General features: G+C 38.6%; 2 protein-coding genes across 10 annotated transcripts in view; one reads left to right on the top strand and one right to left on the bottom strand.

Moving 5' to 3' along the window:
* Nucleotides 1-19952, bottom strand: part of ANO6 (anoctamin 6) — a 212607-nt gene that overhangs the window by 123959 nt on the left and 68696 nt on the right. For 2 of the 9 annotated variants that reach the window (XM_065524063.1, XM_074006664.1), the window contains exon 1: nt 8628-8867. The exons of 6 other annotated variants lie outside the window; for them this stretch is intronic. In XM_065524063.1, the coding sequence (XP_065380135.1) occupies nt 8628-8766 (139 nt within the window). In that variant the 5' untranslated portion in view covers nt 8767-8867. Of the gene's footprint in view, nt 1-8627; nt 8868-19952 lie in introns of those variants that run through there. One more of the 9 variants, XM_065524064.1, reaches the window with a different exon arrangement.
* On the top strand, nt 10034-10625 carry LOC102141034 (small ribosomal subunit protein uS9-like). The gene has a single exon (XM_045366347.2). It carries the CDS (start codon nt 10242-10244, stop codon nt 10500-10502), a length of 261 nt encoding a protein of 86 aa, XP_045222282.2. The 5' UTR covers nt 10034-10241; the 3' UTR covers nt 10503-10625.

Genomic DNA, 19952 nt, shown 5'->3' with positions numbered 1-19952 from the left:
AATCACAGCTCACTGCAGCCTCGACCTCCTGGGCTCAAGTGATCCTCCCACCTCAGTCTCCCAAGTAGCTGAGACCACAGGTGTGTATTACCATGCCTGGCTAATTTAAAAACATTAAAAAACTTTTTTTTTTTTGGGTAGAGTTGGGGTATCCCTATGTTACCCAGGCTAATCAGTCTCGAACTCCTGGCCTCAAGCGATCCTCCTGTCTCAGCCTCTCAAAGTGCTGAGATGACAGGCATGAGCTACCATGCCTGGCTATTTTAAATCTGATAGAAATATAATGGGAGCCAGATAGAATTTACTTGGAGATACATTTAAAAAAAAAAAAAAAAAAGGAACAGGTGAAATTAATTTTAATAACATAATTTAACCCATACTACCCTAATTATCATTTGAACATGTAATCAATGTAGAAAACTATTCATAAAATATTTTACCTTTTTTGTATTAAGTCTAGAAATCCAGTGTCTATTTTATACTCACAGCACATCTCAGTTCAGACTAGGCACATTTCAAAAGCCCAATAGCCATTTGTGATTAGTGGCTACCATATTGGACAAGTGCAGTGTTAGAGGGATAGAGAACCAAATCCAGAAGGGAGGTCATTCTGCAAGATGCTATAGTTCCATCTTGTCAACAAGTTACTGACATGAATAAAACAAATTGTTCCAGGATAACAATCATTTGCAGCATGTGGTTCTGGACTGGATCCTGGTTTAAACCAACAAGATGTAAATAACTTTTTTTTTTTTTAACGTGGAAAAATTTGAATAGAATTTTTGCTATGTAACAATGTTCTGAATAAATGTAAAGAGATATTCTTAAATATTTAAGTAAACTAAAAGATTTAATGTTTAAGTTTAAATAAATATTCTCATTTATCAATAGGTTCAGCCTCTTTAACAAGTCAATGACATTAACAAGGGAGATCAAATTTAAAGAGCTCTAAAGGACATAACCACTAGCAATACAGGGTCCTCAATTGGATCCTAACTTGGACAAACCAGCTATAAAGGACTTATTTTTCAAAACTGGAGAGTTTGAGTATGGAATAAGTATAGAACTATAAAAAATTACTTTTGGCTGGGCATGATGACTAACACTTGTAAACCTAGCACTTTGGATGCCAAGGCAGGAGGAGTGCTTAAGCCCAGGAGTTTGAGACCAGCCTGGGCAATGTGGTGAGACATCTTTACAAAAACCTTCTTTATTAGCCGGACGTGCTGGTTTGCACCTGTAGTCCCAGCTACTCAGGAGGCTGAGGTGGGAAGATTGCTTGAGCCTGGGAGGTTGAGGCTGCAGTGAGCTGTGATCATGCTGCTGCACTCTAGCCTTGGTGACAGAGTAAGATTCTGTCTCAAAAAGAAAAAATACATAATGCTTTTAATTTTATTGTGTGTGATTTATCTTGGCCTTGTAGTGACTTTTAAAAATGCATACTATATTTTCCCTTAATCCATTAAAAGCTTTTACAGAAGAGAAGGCTGGGTTCCTACTGATCTAGAAAAATTCAGTGACCCAAAAGAAGAAATCTCAACATATATATAGGGCAGAATCAAAAGAGATCTCTACGTGATTGTTTACAAAACCAAAGTATCAGTCAATAATTCAGCCAATTCAGTTACCAAACACTTAAGTTTGGCACCTCACTAAGAAATCTAATATTTGGATTCATTTTTTTTTTTTTTTTGAGATGGAGTCTTCCTCTATTGCCCAGGCTGGAGTGCAGTGGCACAATCTGAGCTCACTGCAACCTCCACCTCCCGGGTTTAAGCAATTCTCCTGCCTTAGCCTCCCAAGTAGCTGGGACTACAGGTGCGTGCCACCACACTTGGCTAGTTTTTTTTGTATTTTTAGTAGAGAAGGGGTTTCACCATATTGGCCAGGCTGGTCTTGAACTCCTGACCTCATTATCTGCCTGCCTCGGCCTCCCAAAGTGCTGGGATTACAGATGAGAGTCACTGTTCCTGGCCTGGATTCAATTTTAGGTTCACACAGAATCTGGGGGAAAAAATACCTCACATCTTTGTATACTTAAGAACTGAAAAGAAATGCCAGTAGAAATGACAGTACAATCAAGTGATTCTAACTCTTCTGAAAAACTGAGTTCATTAGAGGACACCCTATGTGTGAACCAAAGCAGAAACAGAAAACAGATGAGATGAGCAAAGGCTTGAAGAGCTGCAACCATTGCCAAAATTAAGGTGCTTGCCTCTGAGAACTCCTGGAGGGCTATAGTAATCACTGCATAGTCTGTTACACCAAGAGAGTTGTAACATACTAAACTGGTTATTCTAGTGTAACAGTTGTCCAAGATAATTACACTCCTACAGACCATCTTTAAAACTTGCTAAAATGTGCTTATATGCTAGGCTATGATAAGTGTGTTCTTAAGTTGGTGTTGGGCAGCTTGCTTTACATTTGGAAGAAAAGACCTAATCTTTTTATAGTATTAAGACAGATGTTAAAGAAATTATATCCATGGTATTTATGATATTTTGGTTTTTGGCAGAACCAGCAAACAAGGAAACATAATACTGTGGGTTGGGTTTTTTTTTTTTTTTTTTTTTTTTTACACCAGTATTATAAATCTGATGGAGTGACTTGGCACCTTATCTAGATTCCTAGATGATTAGATGCCCAATTTATCTGTTATCTAAGGTCAACATACAGAGCTGCTAAAGTTGATTTTTTTTTCTTTTTTCTAAATGAAAGGACAAGCTTAAGAAAGTATACACTTTGCCTAAAGACAGAGGAGAAATAAGATTACCCAGATGTTCTACCCAATAAACGGTATCTATGGATTTGTGATAGAAATTAGAACTATTTATAGTTTTAGTTATTCTGCTGGTAATGGAAACAAATAGATTCACTGGTTAATGTCAATACAAAGAAAAAACTGTAAATCTGAGTGAATAAAAACAGAAATGGCTTTATTGAAACATCATCTAGGTAGAACAAAGCCACAGCTATTGCTCTCATGACCCGATAGAGTGCTGGGAAGCAAATGATTTATGAGGCCACTATGATAATTATACTCCCACTACTGAGGGGCTCTAGTTACTGTTTGATATTCTCATTTATGGTAATCTAACACAAATGAAAAAGTTCATTTCTCAGCAAAAATAAAATAGTCAAAATCAAGGTGACTCTGAGGGCCTGTATTAAAATGAGCAGAATCAGGACAAAAGTCTAAAAAGGCAAATATGTTAATTTCATTTCTTTCCTTATATAAATCATGTTTTTCTTAACGTAATATGTTGACATGTATTTTTAGTACTGTCACTATGCCTCAGCCTTATACAGCACAAGTACTATCTTCAGTGGCATCATGATTAGTTCATTTAATTTCGGCACTTGGAACAACAGTATTCGGGACCTCTATGTTATCTGTTCATCAAAAGGCTGACTAGAAAACTAAAAACTAGTTATTCTAATATGACAAAAACCTTGGTCTTGATATGTTAGTGGGATTTTGCATGGATGTACAATGAAAGTGCAGTTCAAAATCAGGTTCAACAAACATCAAAATCTACTTTATATTTTTGCAGACACTGTTGTAAGGCCCTAGGGAAGCCAAAAAGAACCAGACAAGGTTCCGTTTTCTTGAAGAAAGAAACCTGAGACATAATTAATGTTAATTTTAGTGTCATTTCTAAGTGCCACACTAGACAGATTTATGAAGTACTGTAAGAATACTATCAACTGGATTACTATAGGTAAACATTGAATAATTGATGATTTGGGTCAAAAACAAAACACACTAAATAGCTACCTTTCCTAAATCAATAGAATTAATTACATTAACACTTAGTGAAAAAATAAAGAGCATACTTTAAAAATTTTTATCAATGCAATTAGTACAGTGAAATTGAAGCAATAAAGTCCTTGGTGGTACCACTTCTGACTTACTTGATAATCCAAAATGAAGGGTCCAAAAGAAATTTCTAGAGGCCCAGTCATATTAATAACACAACACTGGAAGCCTCAGCAGAAAGTTGCAGTTCACATGATTACTTGTCTACCAATTAGAAATGGAATAACTAACATCCATTGTCCCAATTGCAATATAAAGAGAAAATCTGTACAGCAAAGTTGTTTGAGACTTATATAAACTGGCCAATAAAAAGAGCCATTGTCTACAATTTTATAACTTAGACAATCCATTATCTATGAGAAAACACAAAATGATCTCAGGAAACTCATGATTAAAACCCCAAATACCTAATATGTAGTGTCCTAGGAATAAAGATAATCAGAATTAGTCATCCACAATTTATCCAACTTAGCACTAAGCATGGCAGGTGGCTGGGTCCAACAACTCATCTGTTATGGGGATTGGTTGCCATTAAAATTATCAGAGAGATAGTGAATATATACATAGAGAGCAAGTAAAAGTATACCAGGGCCTGGCACAAAGGGCACTGGGTATAGACTAAGGGGATTGATTGGGTTCAAGTTCTGATTCTGTAATTTCTTAGCTGCATGATCCCTGGCAATGCTTATTCTCAAGTTTATTTATCTAAAGCTAGTGATAACATTACTTTCCCTGGTTACCTCACAAAGTTGGGCAAAGATACAAATGACAATTCACAAGCATGTCGTAAAAAAAAAAAAAATAAAGCACTATATAAATACAAATTAAGTTCATGTAACAGACTCAATGATATGAAGAAACGTAAACAGAAATGTACCTAGTATTTTGTGCCTGGTACTTCTAAATATCTTATTTTATTTAATCCTATTTTTGTCCCCGTTTTCACAGATGAATAATAATTAAGGTTATTAGCTAAATGAAGTTAACCACGCAAAGTGACACAATGGGAATCTAAACCTGTCTGATTCCAAAATTGCACATCCTTTAAAATACATTAATTTGTCTCCTGAGCTGCTGTGAATAATCCAAGGAACTCCTGATGTTAGATATAAGTTGATAAGAAATTAAAATAGTATTGTATGTATAAATTTTAAAAATCAGCAAATAACTGCTTCAATATAGCCAGATAGAGATATAACAGACTAATACAATTTGGAAAAAAGAAAAAAAAGAAAAAAACAATGTAGTGAAACTTATTTATATAGCATTCACAATTAGAACTAATGGGAAAGCTCCACAGGGTAAACAGATAGAATATTCTGGCAAGTGGCTAAAGACATTCGTATGCCAGGGATTGAGCTAGATGATATAAGTACAGATACGAAGATAAGGAGGGTACAGAATCGAACCTCAGGAATTCTGTGATCTAGTCAATGTATACAACTAAAGAAATGTCAAAGGAATGGCCCGTATCACCTTGTGAATGAGGATATGTTCACATATCCAGATTGGGCAGGATGTCTAGAGATCTGCCACACTGTCTTGTACCTGAAACTCTTCTTCCATTTGATAGCTACTTCTGAAAACCGGATCTCAGCATACATCTGATATTTGACCTGAATGCCAGCACTCACCAGTCATTATTCTAAAAGCAACCACATGGCTGGATCATCTGAAACCAGGAGTTCGAGACCAGCCTGGGCAATGTAGTGAAACCCTGTCTCTACAAAAAATGCAAAAATTAGCTGGGCATGGTGGCGCATGCCTGTAATCCCAGCTGCTCAGGAGGCTGAGGCACAAGAATCACTTGAACCAGAAGGCGGAGGTTGCAGTGAGCTGAGACCGCGCCACTGCACTCCAGCCTTCTGAGTGACAGAGACTCTGTTTCAAAAAATAAAAATAAAAATAAATTTAAAAAGCGCCTGTAATCACAGCACTTTGGGAAGCCAGGTGGACGGATCACTTGAGGTAAGAAGTTCGACACCAGCCTGGCTAAAGTGGTGAAACCCCATTTCTATTAAAAATAAGAAAATTAGCCAGCCGTGGTGGTACATGCCTGTAATGCTAGCTACTCTGGAGGCTGAGGCAGGATAATTGCTTGACCCAGGAAGCAGAGGTTGCAGTGAGCCAAAATTGGGCCCCTGCACTCCTGCACTCTAGCCTGGGCAACCCAGTAAGACTCTATCTCAAAAACAAAACAAAATAAACAAATAAAAAAAGAGAGTAAAAGCAACCACATACAGGGCCCACCATTTCTCGTCACTTCGTGCTTTCCAGATTGCTGGGCCTGTCCAGTCTCACTCCCCACATCACTTCAGCTGAGTCTATTCCTGCCCGCCTGCTCCTCCTGCATCATTCTCTGGTAGTCATAATTGTTCTAAGGGGTTCCAATCTCTCTCTGGTCTCAGTTTAACAGGATTTGCTATATTTTGGTAAACAATGAGGTGAGAGAAATTCTACTTCCTATATTAGCAAGAGGTTGTAGGCTTGTAGAGTATAGGCCTTGTGATATTACAACAAGATTTTAAAATAGAGCCACTCAGTCATTATTAATGCAAAGAATGTTAGTAATAAAACATAAAACACAAAGACAGAAGCGTCGCCTTCAAGAGCATGCTGGCTGTGTATTGCTACACAGGACAATGGACTTGAATCCTAAGAGTGCTACATGGTCTAGCCCTGAGGCTCAGGCACATCACTTAACGCTAAGTCTGTTTCCTCAGCAATAAAATGCAGATTATAATGCCTACATCAGAAGGTCACTGTGGAGAATAAGCTAACTGACATATATATGAAACTGACTTGAAGACTCTTAAGTACTATATAAATATTGGCTATCACTATTTTTCACTTCAATATTTAATACGTTTTACCATCCTTTGCCTCATTAGGCACCAATTTTTCCTTCTGACTTCCACCTTGACAATCCCTGTTCTTCATTCCCTTTTAAAATATTAAAATAAATTTAAGCATAGAAGGGGATAACATTAATTCAGCAAACATTTTTGAATAACTACAACGTTCTGGGCAATGTTGGTTACTTGTTTCTAATGAAAAGAAATGTCAATCAGGAAATATCTGAATCTGGATAGATCAGTCTCTTACCCCAGTTTGTTACTGGCAAGTAAACTCAATGACTTAATATTTACATTAACAAAAAAAGTGGCAGTCTCTTCTAATCATTTCTAGAATGCAAATTCCAAATTCGAATTGATAGTTTTTGTTACAGTTCTGTCTTTCCCATCTATCTCAAGGCAGAAGTTTTCCCTCCCTCCCTGCACCTAGCCCCCTTCTCAACAAAGATATTTCTACAATTATTCCCACTTCGGCTACTGTTTCTTAAAAAAAGAAGGAAAAAAAAGTCATTCATGAATATGTAAACTTTGTCAGGGTAAGAACATTTTTTTACTCATGGCCAGGGTCCAGTACTATACATTTGGCAATTCAGAAAATTAATAAATATTCTCTCTGCATTCCAGTAAAAACTGCTTTTCCTCAAAGGTTCCCCTTCGCTGTGCTACCCTTCTTGAATAATGTATTATCATCAGTTCAATTCCCCAATCCAAAAGGGGGAGCCATTCTTAACCTTTCTCTTTCCTTCAAAACCAGTATTTTGGTAAGTCACTAAATTATAACCTTCTTAATTTCAACCTCATCTTAAGTATTTTCTACCTATCTGGAATGCATACTCCCATATCCCGTGTTACTCTTTCTTCAAATTTTTATTTCAATGTTACTGCTTATGTGCCAGGTTAAGTTACTTGCCTCCACTTCATGCTCCTATAGCACTAATTTGGATGTCTAGTAAAACCTGCCATATTATTATAGGTGGAGCCAAAAACTCAAGCATTGCATTATCGGCTATTAAAATACAGTATTCTGGTCGGGTGCAGTAGCTCACGCCTGTAATTCCAGAACTTTGGGAGGCCGAGATGGGTGGATCACAAGGTCAGGAGATCGAGACCATCCTGGCTAACATGGTGAAACCCCATCTCTACTAAAAATACAAAAAAAAAAAAAAAATTAGCCAGGTATGGTGGTGGGCACCTGTAGTCCCAGCTACTCAGCAGGCTGAGGCAGGAGAATGGTGTGAACCCAGGAGGTGGAGCTTACAGTGAGCTGAGATCGTGCCACTGCACTCCAGCCTGGCGACAGAGACGCTGTCTCAAAAAACTAAACTAAACTAAACTAAACTATAGTATTTTTTCAGTTGGACATCCAGTTACAGGACATCCAGTTATAGGAAAAAGGTTTTTTTTTTTTAAAGAGTGATTTTTATAAGCAAAATTTGCAGCTCACATTGAACAGAATTCAAAATTATCACATGGTTACTTTTTGACAATTGCCCACCACTACAGAAGATAAAATCTGGGGAAAAGATAGGTGTTGATCCTTCTTATCACACTGTATGGTCATTGTTTTTCTTCTCCACTAGTCCATGAGCTCCTAGAGGGCAAGCCATTGTCTTATTCAACTCTATATTCCGAGAACCTGAAACAATACCTTGCATATAATAGATGCTCAATAAATGAGAAAATAAACAAATGATGAAATTAATTATAAATTTGTCACTCCAGTACAGTTACTAGTGCTCTTCAATTCCTCAAAATGTAATTGCTTAGATAATAAGAGAGTGCTTCTATTTCCAGAACCATATTGCATTGCACTATACTGTGACACACACACAAAGCAGACTAATAACATAGTTTCCTTTCAAGACCAAATACTCATCAAATATTTGGACAATATTTATGAAAAAGGAGCCTCCCCTTCATTCTGCCCACGGCTCACTGTTCCAGCAACTCACCAAATAGGAACATGTTCTTACCAGCAGCACAAAACATTCCACAGCAGAACAAAAGGGGGAATGGACAATTCAGTGAGTTCTTGACGCTTCTCACCCTCCTACCTCTACCTTTAGTGACAACTCTGAAGATTTCTATCATCCACAAACAGCAATATTTCTGAGAAGAGTTTCAGTAAGCACAATTTCTCCACCTTGTAACATTTCCATGTTTGGTGTTGTTTCAGCTCAGCTTATGAACTCTTCCCCTATTCCCACAAGCCTCCTCTGCCCCAACAGTACGGCTCTAAAAATACATCTAGAAGTTAAACATGCGTCCTTCGGAAGAGCTGGAAACAACTATCACATCATTGATTCTCACACACAACTGCTTAATGCTTTAACCTAATGCTTTTATAGAAAAACTCGACATACACTGCAAACCTACGAGATTCACCGTTAATTCATTAGTTCTCTTACCATCTTAAAAAATATTTATTGCAGTAACATAACATATAAGCATAAAGTTTGCCCCTTTAGCCATTTTAAACACATAATTTAGTGGCAATAATTACATTCACAATGTTGCACAGCCATCACCACTATTTCTAAAACATTTCTGATCACCCCAGAAACTCTAACCATTAAGCATGAATTCCCCATTTCTCCTACTCCTTTTCCCCCATCCCTAGTTATCTCTAATCTTTTTTCTATCTCTATGAATTTGCCTATTTAATATATTTCATATAAACAGAGTTATACAATATTTGTCCTTTTGTTTCTGGCTTATTTCACTTAGTATAATGTTTTCAAGGTATATCTAAGTTGCAGCATATATCAGAACTTTGTTCCTTTTTATGACGGAATAGTATTTCATTGTACAGATATACTACACTGTGTTTACCCCATTCATCTGTAGATGGACACCGAGATTGTTTCCACCTTTTGGCTATTGTGAATGATGCTGCAACGGGTACTGTTATACAAGTATCTGAGTCCCTGTTTTCAATTCTTTTGGGTGTATATCTAGGATTTGGAATTGTGGATGATACAGTAATTATGTTTGCTTTTTAAGGAATTGCCAAATTGTTTTCACAATGCCTGCACCATTTTACAGTTCCATCAGCAATGTATGAGGGTTCTAATTTCTCTACATATTCACCAACACTTATTATTTTGTGTGTTCTTATTTGATTTTTTAAAAAAATAGCAGCCATCCCGGTAGGTGTAAAGTGGTATTGTGGTTTTGATTTTCACTTCCCTAATGGTGAATGCTGTTGGGCATTCCCTCATGTGCTATTAGATACCTGTACATATTCTTTGGAAAAACGTCAAAAATGCTCAAGTCCTTTGCCCGTTTTCCAACTGAGTCTGTCTTTTTGTTGTACTCAGGAGTTATTTATATATTCTGGACATTAAAGACTTATCAGGCCTTTTCCGGTTGCAGCGCCGCGCGGTTAGGTTCTCTCGTCCTCGGTCGCAGCCGAGTGAATTCTGTTCAATGTGAGCTGCAAATTTTGCTTATAAAAATCACCGCTGCAGTCGGTGCAGGTCTTCGGACGCAAGAACACAGCCACAGCTGTGGCGCACTGCAAACGCGGCAATGGTCTCTTCAAGGTGAACTGGCGGCCCCTGGAGATGACTGAGCCGCGCACGCTACAATACAAGCTGCTGGAGCCAGTTCTGCTTCTCGGCGAGGAGCGATTTGCTGGTGTGGACATCCGTGTCCGTGTGAAGGGTGGTGGTCACGTGGCCCAGATTTATGCTATCCGTCAGTCCATCTCCAAAGCCCTGGTGGCCTATTACCAGAAATATGTGGATGAGGCTTCCAAGAAGGAGATCAAAGACATCCTCATCCAGTATGACCGGACCCTGCTGGTAGCTGATCCCCGTTGCTGAGAGTCCAAAAAGTTTGGAGGCCCTGGTGCCCGTGCTCGCTACCAGAAATCCTACCGATAAGCCCATCATGACTATCAAAATTCACCTGTATAATAAACAGTTTTTGAGGAAAAAAAACAAAAAGACTTATCAGATACCTGATTCCCAAATATTTCTCCCATTCTGAAGCTGCCGTCACTTTAATATCCCTTGATGCCCCCAAATTTTTAATTTTGTCAAGTCCTGTTATCTATTTTTAATTTTTTGTATATGTTTTTGATGTTATATCTAAGAATCCACTGCCAAATCCAAGGTCATAAAGATTTTCCTTTATGTTTTCTTTTGTTTGTTTATTTTTGAGATGGAGTTTCACTCTTGTTGCCCAGGCTGGAGTGCAATGGTGCGACTTCGGCTCACTACAACCTCCGCTTCCCAGGTTCAAATGATTCTCCTGCCTCAGCCTCCTAAGTAGCTGGGATTACAGGCATGCACCACCATGCCTGGCTATTCTTTTATGTTTTCTTCATGAATTTAGCTCTTGTATTTGGGTTAAACCATTTTGAGTTAATTTCTGTGCATGACGTGAGGTGGGATTGAACTTTGTTCTTTTCGCATGTGGAAATCCAGTTGTCGCAGCATCATTTATTGAAGTGACTCTTCTTCCCTCATTGAGTGTATTTGGCATCCTTTCCAAAAAGCAGTTGGGCCATAAACATGTGAGTTTATTTCTGGACTCTTGATTCTATTCCATTGGTCTATATATCTAGCTGTACCCAAGACCACACTATTTCGATTAGTATAGCTTTGTCATTAAGTTTTGAAATCAGAACGCATGAATCCTCTGACTTTATTCTTTTTCAGAATTGTTTTGGCTATCTGGACCACTTGCAATCTCATATGAAATTGTGGATCTGCTTTTTCATTTCTGCAACTTTTAGCATTTAATAAACAGATTTTTTAAAACTTAGATTTACCATTAAAAATATATAGCTGAAGAGCAATGTTTTTGCCAATTTGGTATTTTAAAAGCCTGGCTTAGACAGCTAATATTCTATAAAGGACAAACAGTATTAACTGTAGAAATATGTTCCAATAACATCTTGGAACGCTACTACTGTTGCTTCACAGTCTAACTGGTTCAGGTCTCCTAAGACCCTCAGGGCTCGCAGTTCAACATTATCCTGGGTTTGCAACTGGTTATGGCTTAGCTGAAACTTGGTTCTAGTCACTGACCTGTCAGTTCCCAGATTATAGTGATTGCACATGTCCTGGGGATGAAAGAAGACACCACTTTTAAATTCCTATTGTCTTTCAGCTCAAAGCACATTTGAGTCATAACTTCATGCTTAACTTATCAGAGTAGGCCTGATTTCAAAACCAGTTTTTGCTGCCCAGAAGGAACGAGAACATAAAAATGAAAGAAAAATAAAAAACCGCTATAGGTTCACATGACCTTATCCAAAATCTGTGATGTCAAAACCTAGTGTTTCAGAATTCAGAATTTTTCAGAATTAAAAAAAAAAAAACAAACTTTTACATGTATATATTGTCTCCACTACTAATGCATTCCCAGTGAAGTCTGGAACAGCACATCTTACCCAAACACATTCATATTTTGCAGCCAGATAATATAAATATTCATGTGAGGGGGAAGACACTAAAAATGTACATAGTCTTGTGCTGGCTGAGGTCAGATATCTACATCAAATGAATTCAGCTCTGTCAAATTTTATAACCAAATGAATTGCCAGAAAATTTTTTTCAGCACTTTATGGATGTTTGAATTCTAAGGAATTGTGAACCTGTAACAACTAAGAATATATTCAGCATCCAATAACAGATTACACAAAACCTCAGTATAGCTGCTTGTCATATACACACAGAGCAAAAGGTTGGCCAATTACCTTCGAAGGAAAAACTAACTGGCTGGAAAAGGGAAAGACCCCACAGGGTCTCATTTCCTCTAATCATCTCACAAATTGAGTATTTACCAAATCAGTATTTCCCCCAGTGATCAGCTACAAATAAACTCTAACCCAGAAAGTAAACCCTAAATTTGGATAAAAGGAAAATCAGAATTGATATACCACTTTTAATTATCCAAATGAACAGAAAATAGTCATTAATAGCTAATATTAGCAAAGGTGCTGGGAATAAACACATATTGGCAGTGTGGGGTGGTATAAGCTTTCTGGGTAGCAATTTGGTGAGTATAGCAAAAGCTTTAAAATTATTCATACCCAGCCGGGCGTGGTGGCTCACACCTGTAATCCCAGCACTTTGGGAGGCCGAGGCGGGTGGATCACCTGAGGTCAAGAGTTTGAGACCAGCCTGACCAACATGGTGAAACCCTGTCTCTACCGGAAAAAATACAAAAATTAGCTGGGTGTGGTGGCAGGCACCTGTAATCTGAGCTACTCAGGAAGGTAAGGCAGGAGCATAGCTTGAAAACCTGGGAGGTGAAGGTTGCAGTGAGCTGAGATTGCACCACTGCACTCTAGTCTGGGAGACAGAGTGAGACCATGTCTCAAAAAAATAAATAAATAAATAAATAATATAAAATAATTCATATCCTTTGATCTTATAATTCTACTTCTAGGAAATACTTGATTGCTTAAATCAGTTAGGATACAGCTATATGATTATATATAATACAATTATTTAAAATAATTTATAGAAGACTATTCACAACAGAAAATTTCAGCAATATATCTCTATATGAAAAAGTAGATTATAAAATGTTATACATTATAATATATACCCAAAAGAATTAAAAGTAGGAGTTCAAACAGATATTTCGACACCCATGTTCATAGCAACATTTATAATAGCAATTCGAGTGTCCACTGACTGATGAATGGGTAACAAAACATATAATGGAGTATTATTCAGCTTTAAAAAGGAAGAAAATTCAAACATATGCTACAACATAGGTTAATCTTGAGGACATCAGGTTAAGTAACATAAACCAGTCACAAAAGGACAAAGAATGTAGGATTCCACATATATGAGGTACTTAGAATAGGCATCTTCACAGAGACAGAAAACAGAATGGAGGCTGCCAGGACAAGGGGAAATGGGGAGTTATTGTTTAATTGGTAGTTTCAGTAACAACCTTTTGCAATATGAAAATGATTCTGGTGATGGTTGCACAAAAACGTGAATGTACTTAATGCTTTTAAGAGCTGAACTATACACTTAATAATTAAAATGGTAAGTTTTAGATTATGTGTATTTTAGTACCACACACAAAAAAGTGTAGCTTTAAAAAAATAATCTTTTAGCTGTTGTAGGCTAGGCTGTACCAGGCGATAGGTGTTTTCTTAGATGGGTGAGCAGGAATGAGATCTGCTACATGCTCTCTGTCCTTACGGAGAGCTCTTGTGAGGCTTCAGTCCATAATGACCATTTGACAGGGGGAGGGGCCTCTTGTGGTACTGGGGCTTTGATCATCTTACCTATACTTTAACTCTCCCCCTTGCCATGAACCATTTTCCAATAAACTGAAGGGTATATAATTTTAAAAACTGTTATGTATTATATGATCTAAGACTTGTATGGGGGAAAAAATGTAAGCAAAAGGATAAGTAGTGGGATGTCAGGTGATCTTTATTATCTTAATACTTGATGTTTTCCAAATGTTCTACAATGAACAACAAAAGACAAACATATCAAGAAGCATCCCAGTTTTAACATATCTACCCTCCACTGTGTCTTCCCCTCAAAAGAGGTTTGCTATACCTTGCCTTTCCCACTCAGTAAATGCCCCCAAATTCACCAAATTAACCAGACCAAAATTACTGACGTCATCCGTGACTCCTTTTCTTTATTCTCCCACATCCAATTTCTCAGTAAATCCTGTCCGCCAAATTTTCAAAACCTACCCAGAAGCCAGCTACTTTTCACCATTCCCACAGGGCTTCTATAGATAATACAGCTCACATTTAAGAGTGTGCAATAGATTCCAGTGTCTATTCTACAGCTAAGTCCTTTTCATATACAAACGCATTTCATTCTCACAACAATTCTGCAAGGTAAGAAAAGTACAAGTTACCTTCATATCACTGATGAAGAGGCATGGAGAAGTCAGGTATTTTGCATAAGATCACACAGCTAATGAACAGTGGAATCAAAATTTGAACCCAGGAGCTCACAGGTTATGCTTTTAACTGCTATATTACACTGCCCCCTCAGTCTTAGGTAGCGTTCTCTCCCACATTATTCAGCTCTCTGTTCAATATCCCCATCTCAGAGAGGTTGTCCCTGAAATCCTAATTTAAGCAGCCCCAGAGTAGAGCCACCATTCTGTTACCTTGCCCTGCTGTACTTTCCTTTAGCACTTCATTAGTAATTACATATTAGGTATGTAAGCTCCATAAGAGTAGAGATCTCACCTTGTTCACGGCTGAATCCCAACCACCTAGGATAGTTCCGGGCCATGTTAGGTGCTCCACCATTAATCTGTTGAATGACTGACCAAATGAATGCATAACTAATATAAGGCTGGCTGCTGCAGTAAGACAGACCTGAATGCAAATCCCAGACCTACCACTTCCTAACCACGGGAGCTCAGATCATTCAACCTTCCATCCCCCTCAGTGTCTGCACCTGGAAAATGGGAATCGTATTTCTCCCTCAGGGTTGTCTTGAGGATAAAATGAGTTGTGACACATAAAGTGTTTAGTCTGGTTACTTACACATAATAAACATTTGACAAACATTAGCTACTTGTATTGCAAATGAGAGGGGAAAAAAATGTCATGCTTAAGCCTGCCTGACATTCTTTTCATTTTTAAAAGAGGGGTATACAGCTTTAGGAAGATAGCTGTTAAGAAATAAAGTTGCTGATGATAGCTTATTAAATATTACGTCACACTGAAGATACGGAAAACCGTATGTAAATTTGGTCTAATACTGAAAGTGGGGAGAACTCAAACACATTAGCTCTATCTAAATTCCATTTTTATGCATTCTGTTATATTTCTAAATCATACCCCCTACTTAAATCTTGAATGTATGGATATTTTTTAAGTCATCGGTTAAATAATGGACTGAAACAATAAAAATTCCTTCTGGATGGATGTTTTATTAGTTCAGGGTATTATTTTAGACCAAATATAACTGAATGCCTTTACGGTTAAGATTATTTTAATTCATATTCAAGTTGGGTGTGGTGATACGCACCTATAGTCCCAGCTACTCAGGAGGCTGAGACGGGAGGATTGCTTGAGCCCAGGAGTTCAAGTCCAGCCTAGGCAACACGATGAGATCTCTCTTAAAAAAAGTATAAATAAATTCATACCCAGCCACTGCCCACCGTGCTGCCACTGCTCAGAGGTAAAACGATGAAAGGAGTCAAGAACAACCCTATCAGTAGAAGCCTTATTCTTGTTCAGCCTTCCACAGCCCAGTAGCCTCAGGTAACTTTTCAGAAGCAGGACATCCAGATCGGCCCCCAGCCATTCTCTTACTGCTGAAGGGGTAGCAGCTGTGATGGCTTTTTTTTTTTTTTTTTTAGACTGAGTCTTGCTCTGTTGCCAGGCTGGAGTGCAGTGACGTGATCCTGGCTTACTGCAACCTACGCCTCCTGGGTTCAAGCAATTCCCCTGCCTCAGCCTCCCAAGTAGCTCCTCAGCCTCCCAAGTAGCTGAGACTACAGGTGCGTAATACAATGCCTGGCAAATTTTTTGTATTTTAGTGGAGATGGGGTTTCACCATGTTGGTGATCTCCTGACCTTGTGATTCGCCTGCCTCAGCCTCCCAAAGTGCTGGGATTACAGGCGTGAGCCACCGCACCTGGCCTTGGTAGCCTTTTTACTGCAGTATTTCTCAACTCTGAATATACAACTTTTATAAGGGGCTTGAATCTATGCTGCTTTCTCCACAAATAATCAACTCCTCATGTCTCTTCTTTCATTATACTTCGATAGTTGATTCTGTAACTTGAAATTATACTCAGTTGCTAGTTGGTAACTACTTCCTACTACTCTCCCCAGTAGATGGGGTGGGGTGTGGTGATGGATGGCAGGCAGGAACACTGCCTCCAAACTGGGAAGTTTTGTATTTAATAGGTCTGTGAAGGCCATTTCTTCTAGAATCCCAATGCAGACCTCAATCATGTGATTATATTCTCCAGGTGGCCAGGCGTAGCTAAGGAAATTCAAGCATTTTTACTCTAGAAAATATCACAATTTAGTTCTTTAGTTGAGATCTTACAAAATAAACAGATTATCTGAATATAGATAAATCATCTTAGAGATTCAAACTACTTGAAATTTCTTAAATATGCACTTAACATGTTAATTATAGAAATAATAGAAAGGACATATAACTCAGATTGCCCCTCCCTAGGGAGTAATAATCCTGAGGCTTGTTCCAGGATTAAATGTCTTAAATTACGGGTCCTTTGTGGTTTCATCTGAGGCCTGCTTCTGTCCTTGTCCTTTCATGTGCCAAATTTATACAGGCATCAGACATTCACACATAATAACTATCATTTACTTAGCATGCAGGATGAGCTAAACATTCAGTAGGTCTTAGATACATGAAAACAGTCACTAAGGTATTTATGTGTGAAGGCTTTAGGTAAATAAAACATACCAGTGACCATCTGGGGAGAACAGATGCCTGCACAGGGCTGGGGAAGCCCAAGAAGAGACTCCTAAAGCAGCCTGGCTGGGAGGTGGAGGAGGTAGCCGCTGTTGGACATCAGCAACAACACCCCTTTTAAAATAAAGGCCTTAGCAGCAGCCTCAGAAGCAAAAGTTTTTCTCTGACCTTCTCCTGCCCGCCTGTCTCTCAATTCCATTCTCCTCTGAGGCTGGCCACAGAAACTAGAAGGTGGGTCTAGAAGCCAGAATTCCTTTTGAGGGATTTTTTACAAAATTATAAAGAAAGGTAGAGATAAAGAAATTCTGGGCCGGGCGCGGTGGCTCAAGCCTGTAATCCCAGCACTTTGGGAGGCCGAGACGGGCGGATCACGAGGTCAGGAGATCGAGATCATCCTGGCTAAAACGGTGAAACCCCGTCTCTACTAAAAAAAAAATACAAAAAACTAGCTGGGCAAGGTGGCGGGTGCCTGTAGTCCCAGCTACTCGGGAGGCTGAGGCAGGAGAATGGCGTGAACCCGGGAGGCGGAGCTTGCAGTGAGCTGAGATACGGCCACTGCACTCCAGCCTGGGCGACAGAGCGAGACTCTGTCTCAAAAAAAAAAAAAAAAAGAAATTCTGGCCAGAAGAATCTGGCCACAAAGTACTTATCTGTTCTCCATTGTTTGACTGTAGGTCATAAAATCCACATTCCAGAAAGTCTTACCCAGAAGGAAGGAATGCTGCTCAGAGAGGTCAAGCAGCATCTTGAGGCCCTGCTGGGTTTCCTCACTCTGCCTATTCACATTAGATTAGACCCTTTTATCCAATTGTGTTTCTACATGGCTGTCTATACTTTGTTGAATCTAAGCATAAAAATGGACAATTTCCCCTGTATCTTCGGGTCTTCATTCTGAAGCTTTCCATATCATCTAAAACCATGATCAAATAAATGTGTATGCCTTTTCTATTAATCTGCCTCTTGTCAGTAATTTTCAGCAAACCTTCAGAAAGCCAAGGGGAAGTTTTCCTTCGGCCTTGACACCCCTAAACCACGTCCTGACAGATGCATAAGAGGAAGTAAGAGACAATCTAAAAGGTTGTTGTGATAGGAAAACCCAGCCTGGAATAACAGTGATGGTGGGAGTGGGGACAAACAGAAATAGATGGATTCCAGTGACATTAAGGTATTAGAATCAACAGGCCCTGCAGGCTGATTGGAAAGGAAGATGAGAAACGCTTAGACTGTAAGTCCTGTCTGACTTTACCAGCTGGGTTCACTAAGTAAGAAGGGCCTTTTAAATCTAACTCTTCCTTCAGTAGTTTCAGTAGGAAATCTTAGCTCCCATTATATAGACAGAGTAGAAAAAATAGATGCTATTACATGGAAACATTATATAACTGAATCAACCAAATTATATTTATTCCTTCAACCAATACATGTTTGTGGCACTCTTGCTAAACAAGTTAGCAATGGGCAAGCTCTGGAAATATAGCAGTAACTGAGGACCTTGCCTTTCCCCACTCTGTCCTATCTACCCACTCCTCTTCATGGGAGAGGTGGCGTATCCCCTCTGATCATAGCCCAAAGCCTCCTCCTAAGCCATGGCTCCCATTCCCACAAGACTTCTTGCTATAGATTACACAGCACTTTTTACTGTGACTTCAACTTACGTTTCATTTTCACCTTTGTCAACATTTTTCATGTTCAGATTTACTCCATCTTAAAAAAGTAAAAAGCCCCTCCTTAGGAAATGTAGCACTGTCAAAATGTTACATGTGCCTACAATTTGACCTTGCAAATTCTACTTAATTCCCGTACACATTTGGAAAGATATAAATATGCATAAGCACATTAAGATGTTGAGTGTAACATTATGAGAGACACCAAAATTTCTAAGTAAAACTAAAATATCCAGACAACACTACAGCACAATAGAATAGTATGTGTTTACTTTAGGGAGTAACATGTCTATAATGTACAGAACAAAAACACAAACTTTGGCAGACTACATAGCAATAAAGCCAATTTTTGTAATGTAAGTGTGTATGAGAGAGCGAGTGATAGCACATGTACAGAAAAATCTTGAAGGATACACCTCAAACTATTAACAGTGGCTATATATGAGAGAATGCAAATATGGAGATGATTCTCAGTTGTACTTTTTAATGTTTAGAACATTTACAACGACTCATCGTAAAATATATTGCTTTGTAATCAGAATAAAACAATAAAGATAAAAGGTTATCAAAAAAGTTAAAACAACCTTAATCAGCCTTTCCACTGCACCTATTGCATTATAACATAGTCCTTACTACTACTGGTAAGAGTCAAAGTACGCTGGCACTCCTCTACTATGGACTCAGCCTCCATCAGTCACCAGCCGGCTCTAAGGTCCATAGTGACTTGCATGCTGCTGTTAAACCTAATGCCTGCTTTACATTTTTGCCTTACTTGACATCTCAATGAGCTTTGACATGGCTGTCCATGACTTCTTTTCAAAGACTCTCTCCTCTTGGTTTCATTCTCTTAGAGGGTCTTCCATTTCTCTGATTTCCTCCATTGGTGCCTCCTCCCTGACTGTGCCCTGACTTCTGAAACTATGCAGGGTTCCATCCAAGCCCTGCTCCTCTTTAATTTGTCTGCTGGCAACTGTTAACACATGCAGACTAAAGGTTCCAAATGCATTGCTCTATTTCAGCCATCTCTTCTGAGCCACAGATGCATGTATCCAACTGCCTATGCAACATCTTCTCTTGGAAATGTCCCAGGCATCTTAGACTCTGTATTCACACAGGACTTATGCTTTCCCCTCAACCACAAACACAATCAAAGCTGTTCTTCAGTATTTCCTGTCTGCATAAATGGCACTCCCTCTTATTT

This window comes from Macaca fascicularis, chromosome 11 (assembly GCF_037993035.2).
Source record: "Macaca fascicularis isolate 582-1 chromosome 11, T2T-MFA8v1.1".
Taxonomy (NCBI): Eukaryota; Metazoa; Chordata; class Mammalia; order Primates; family Cercopithecidae; genus Macaca; species Macaca fascicularis.
Note: the sequence above shows the minus strand (reverse complement) of the source record. Positions and strands in the feature narration are given on the sequence as shown.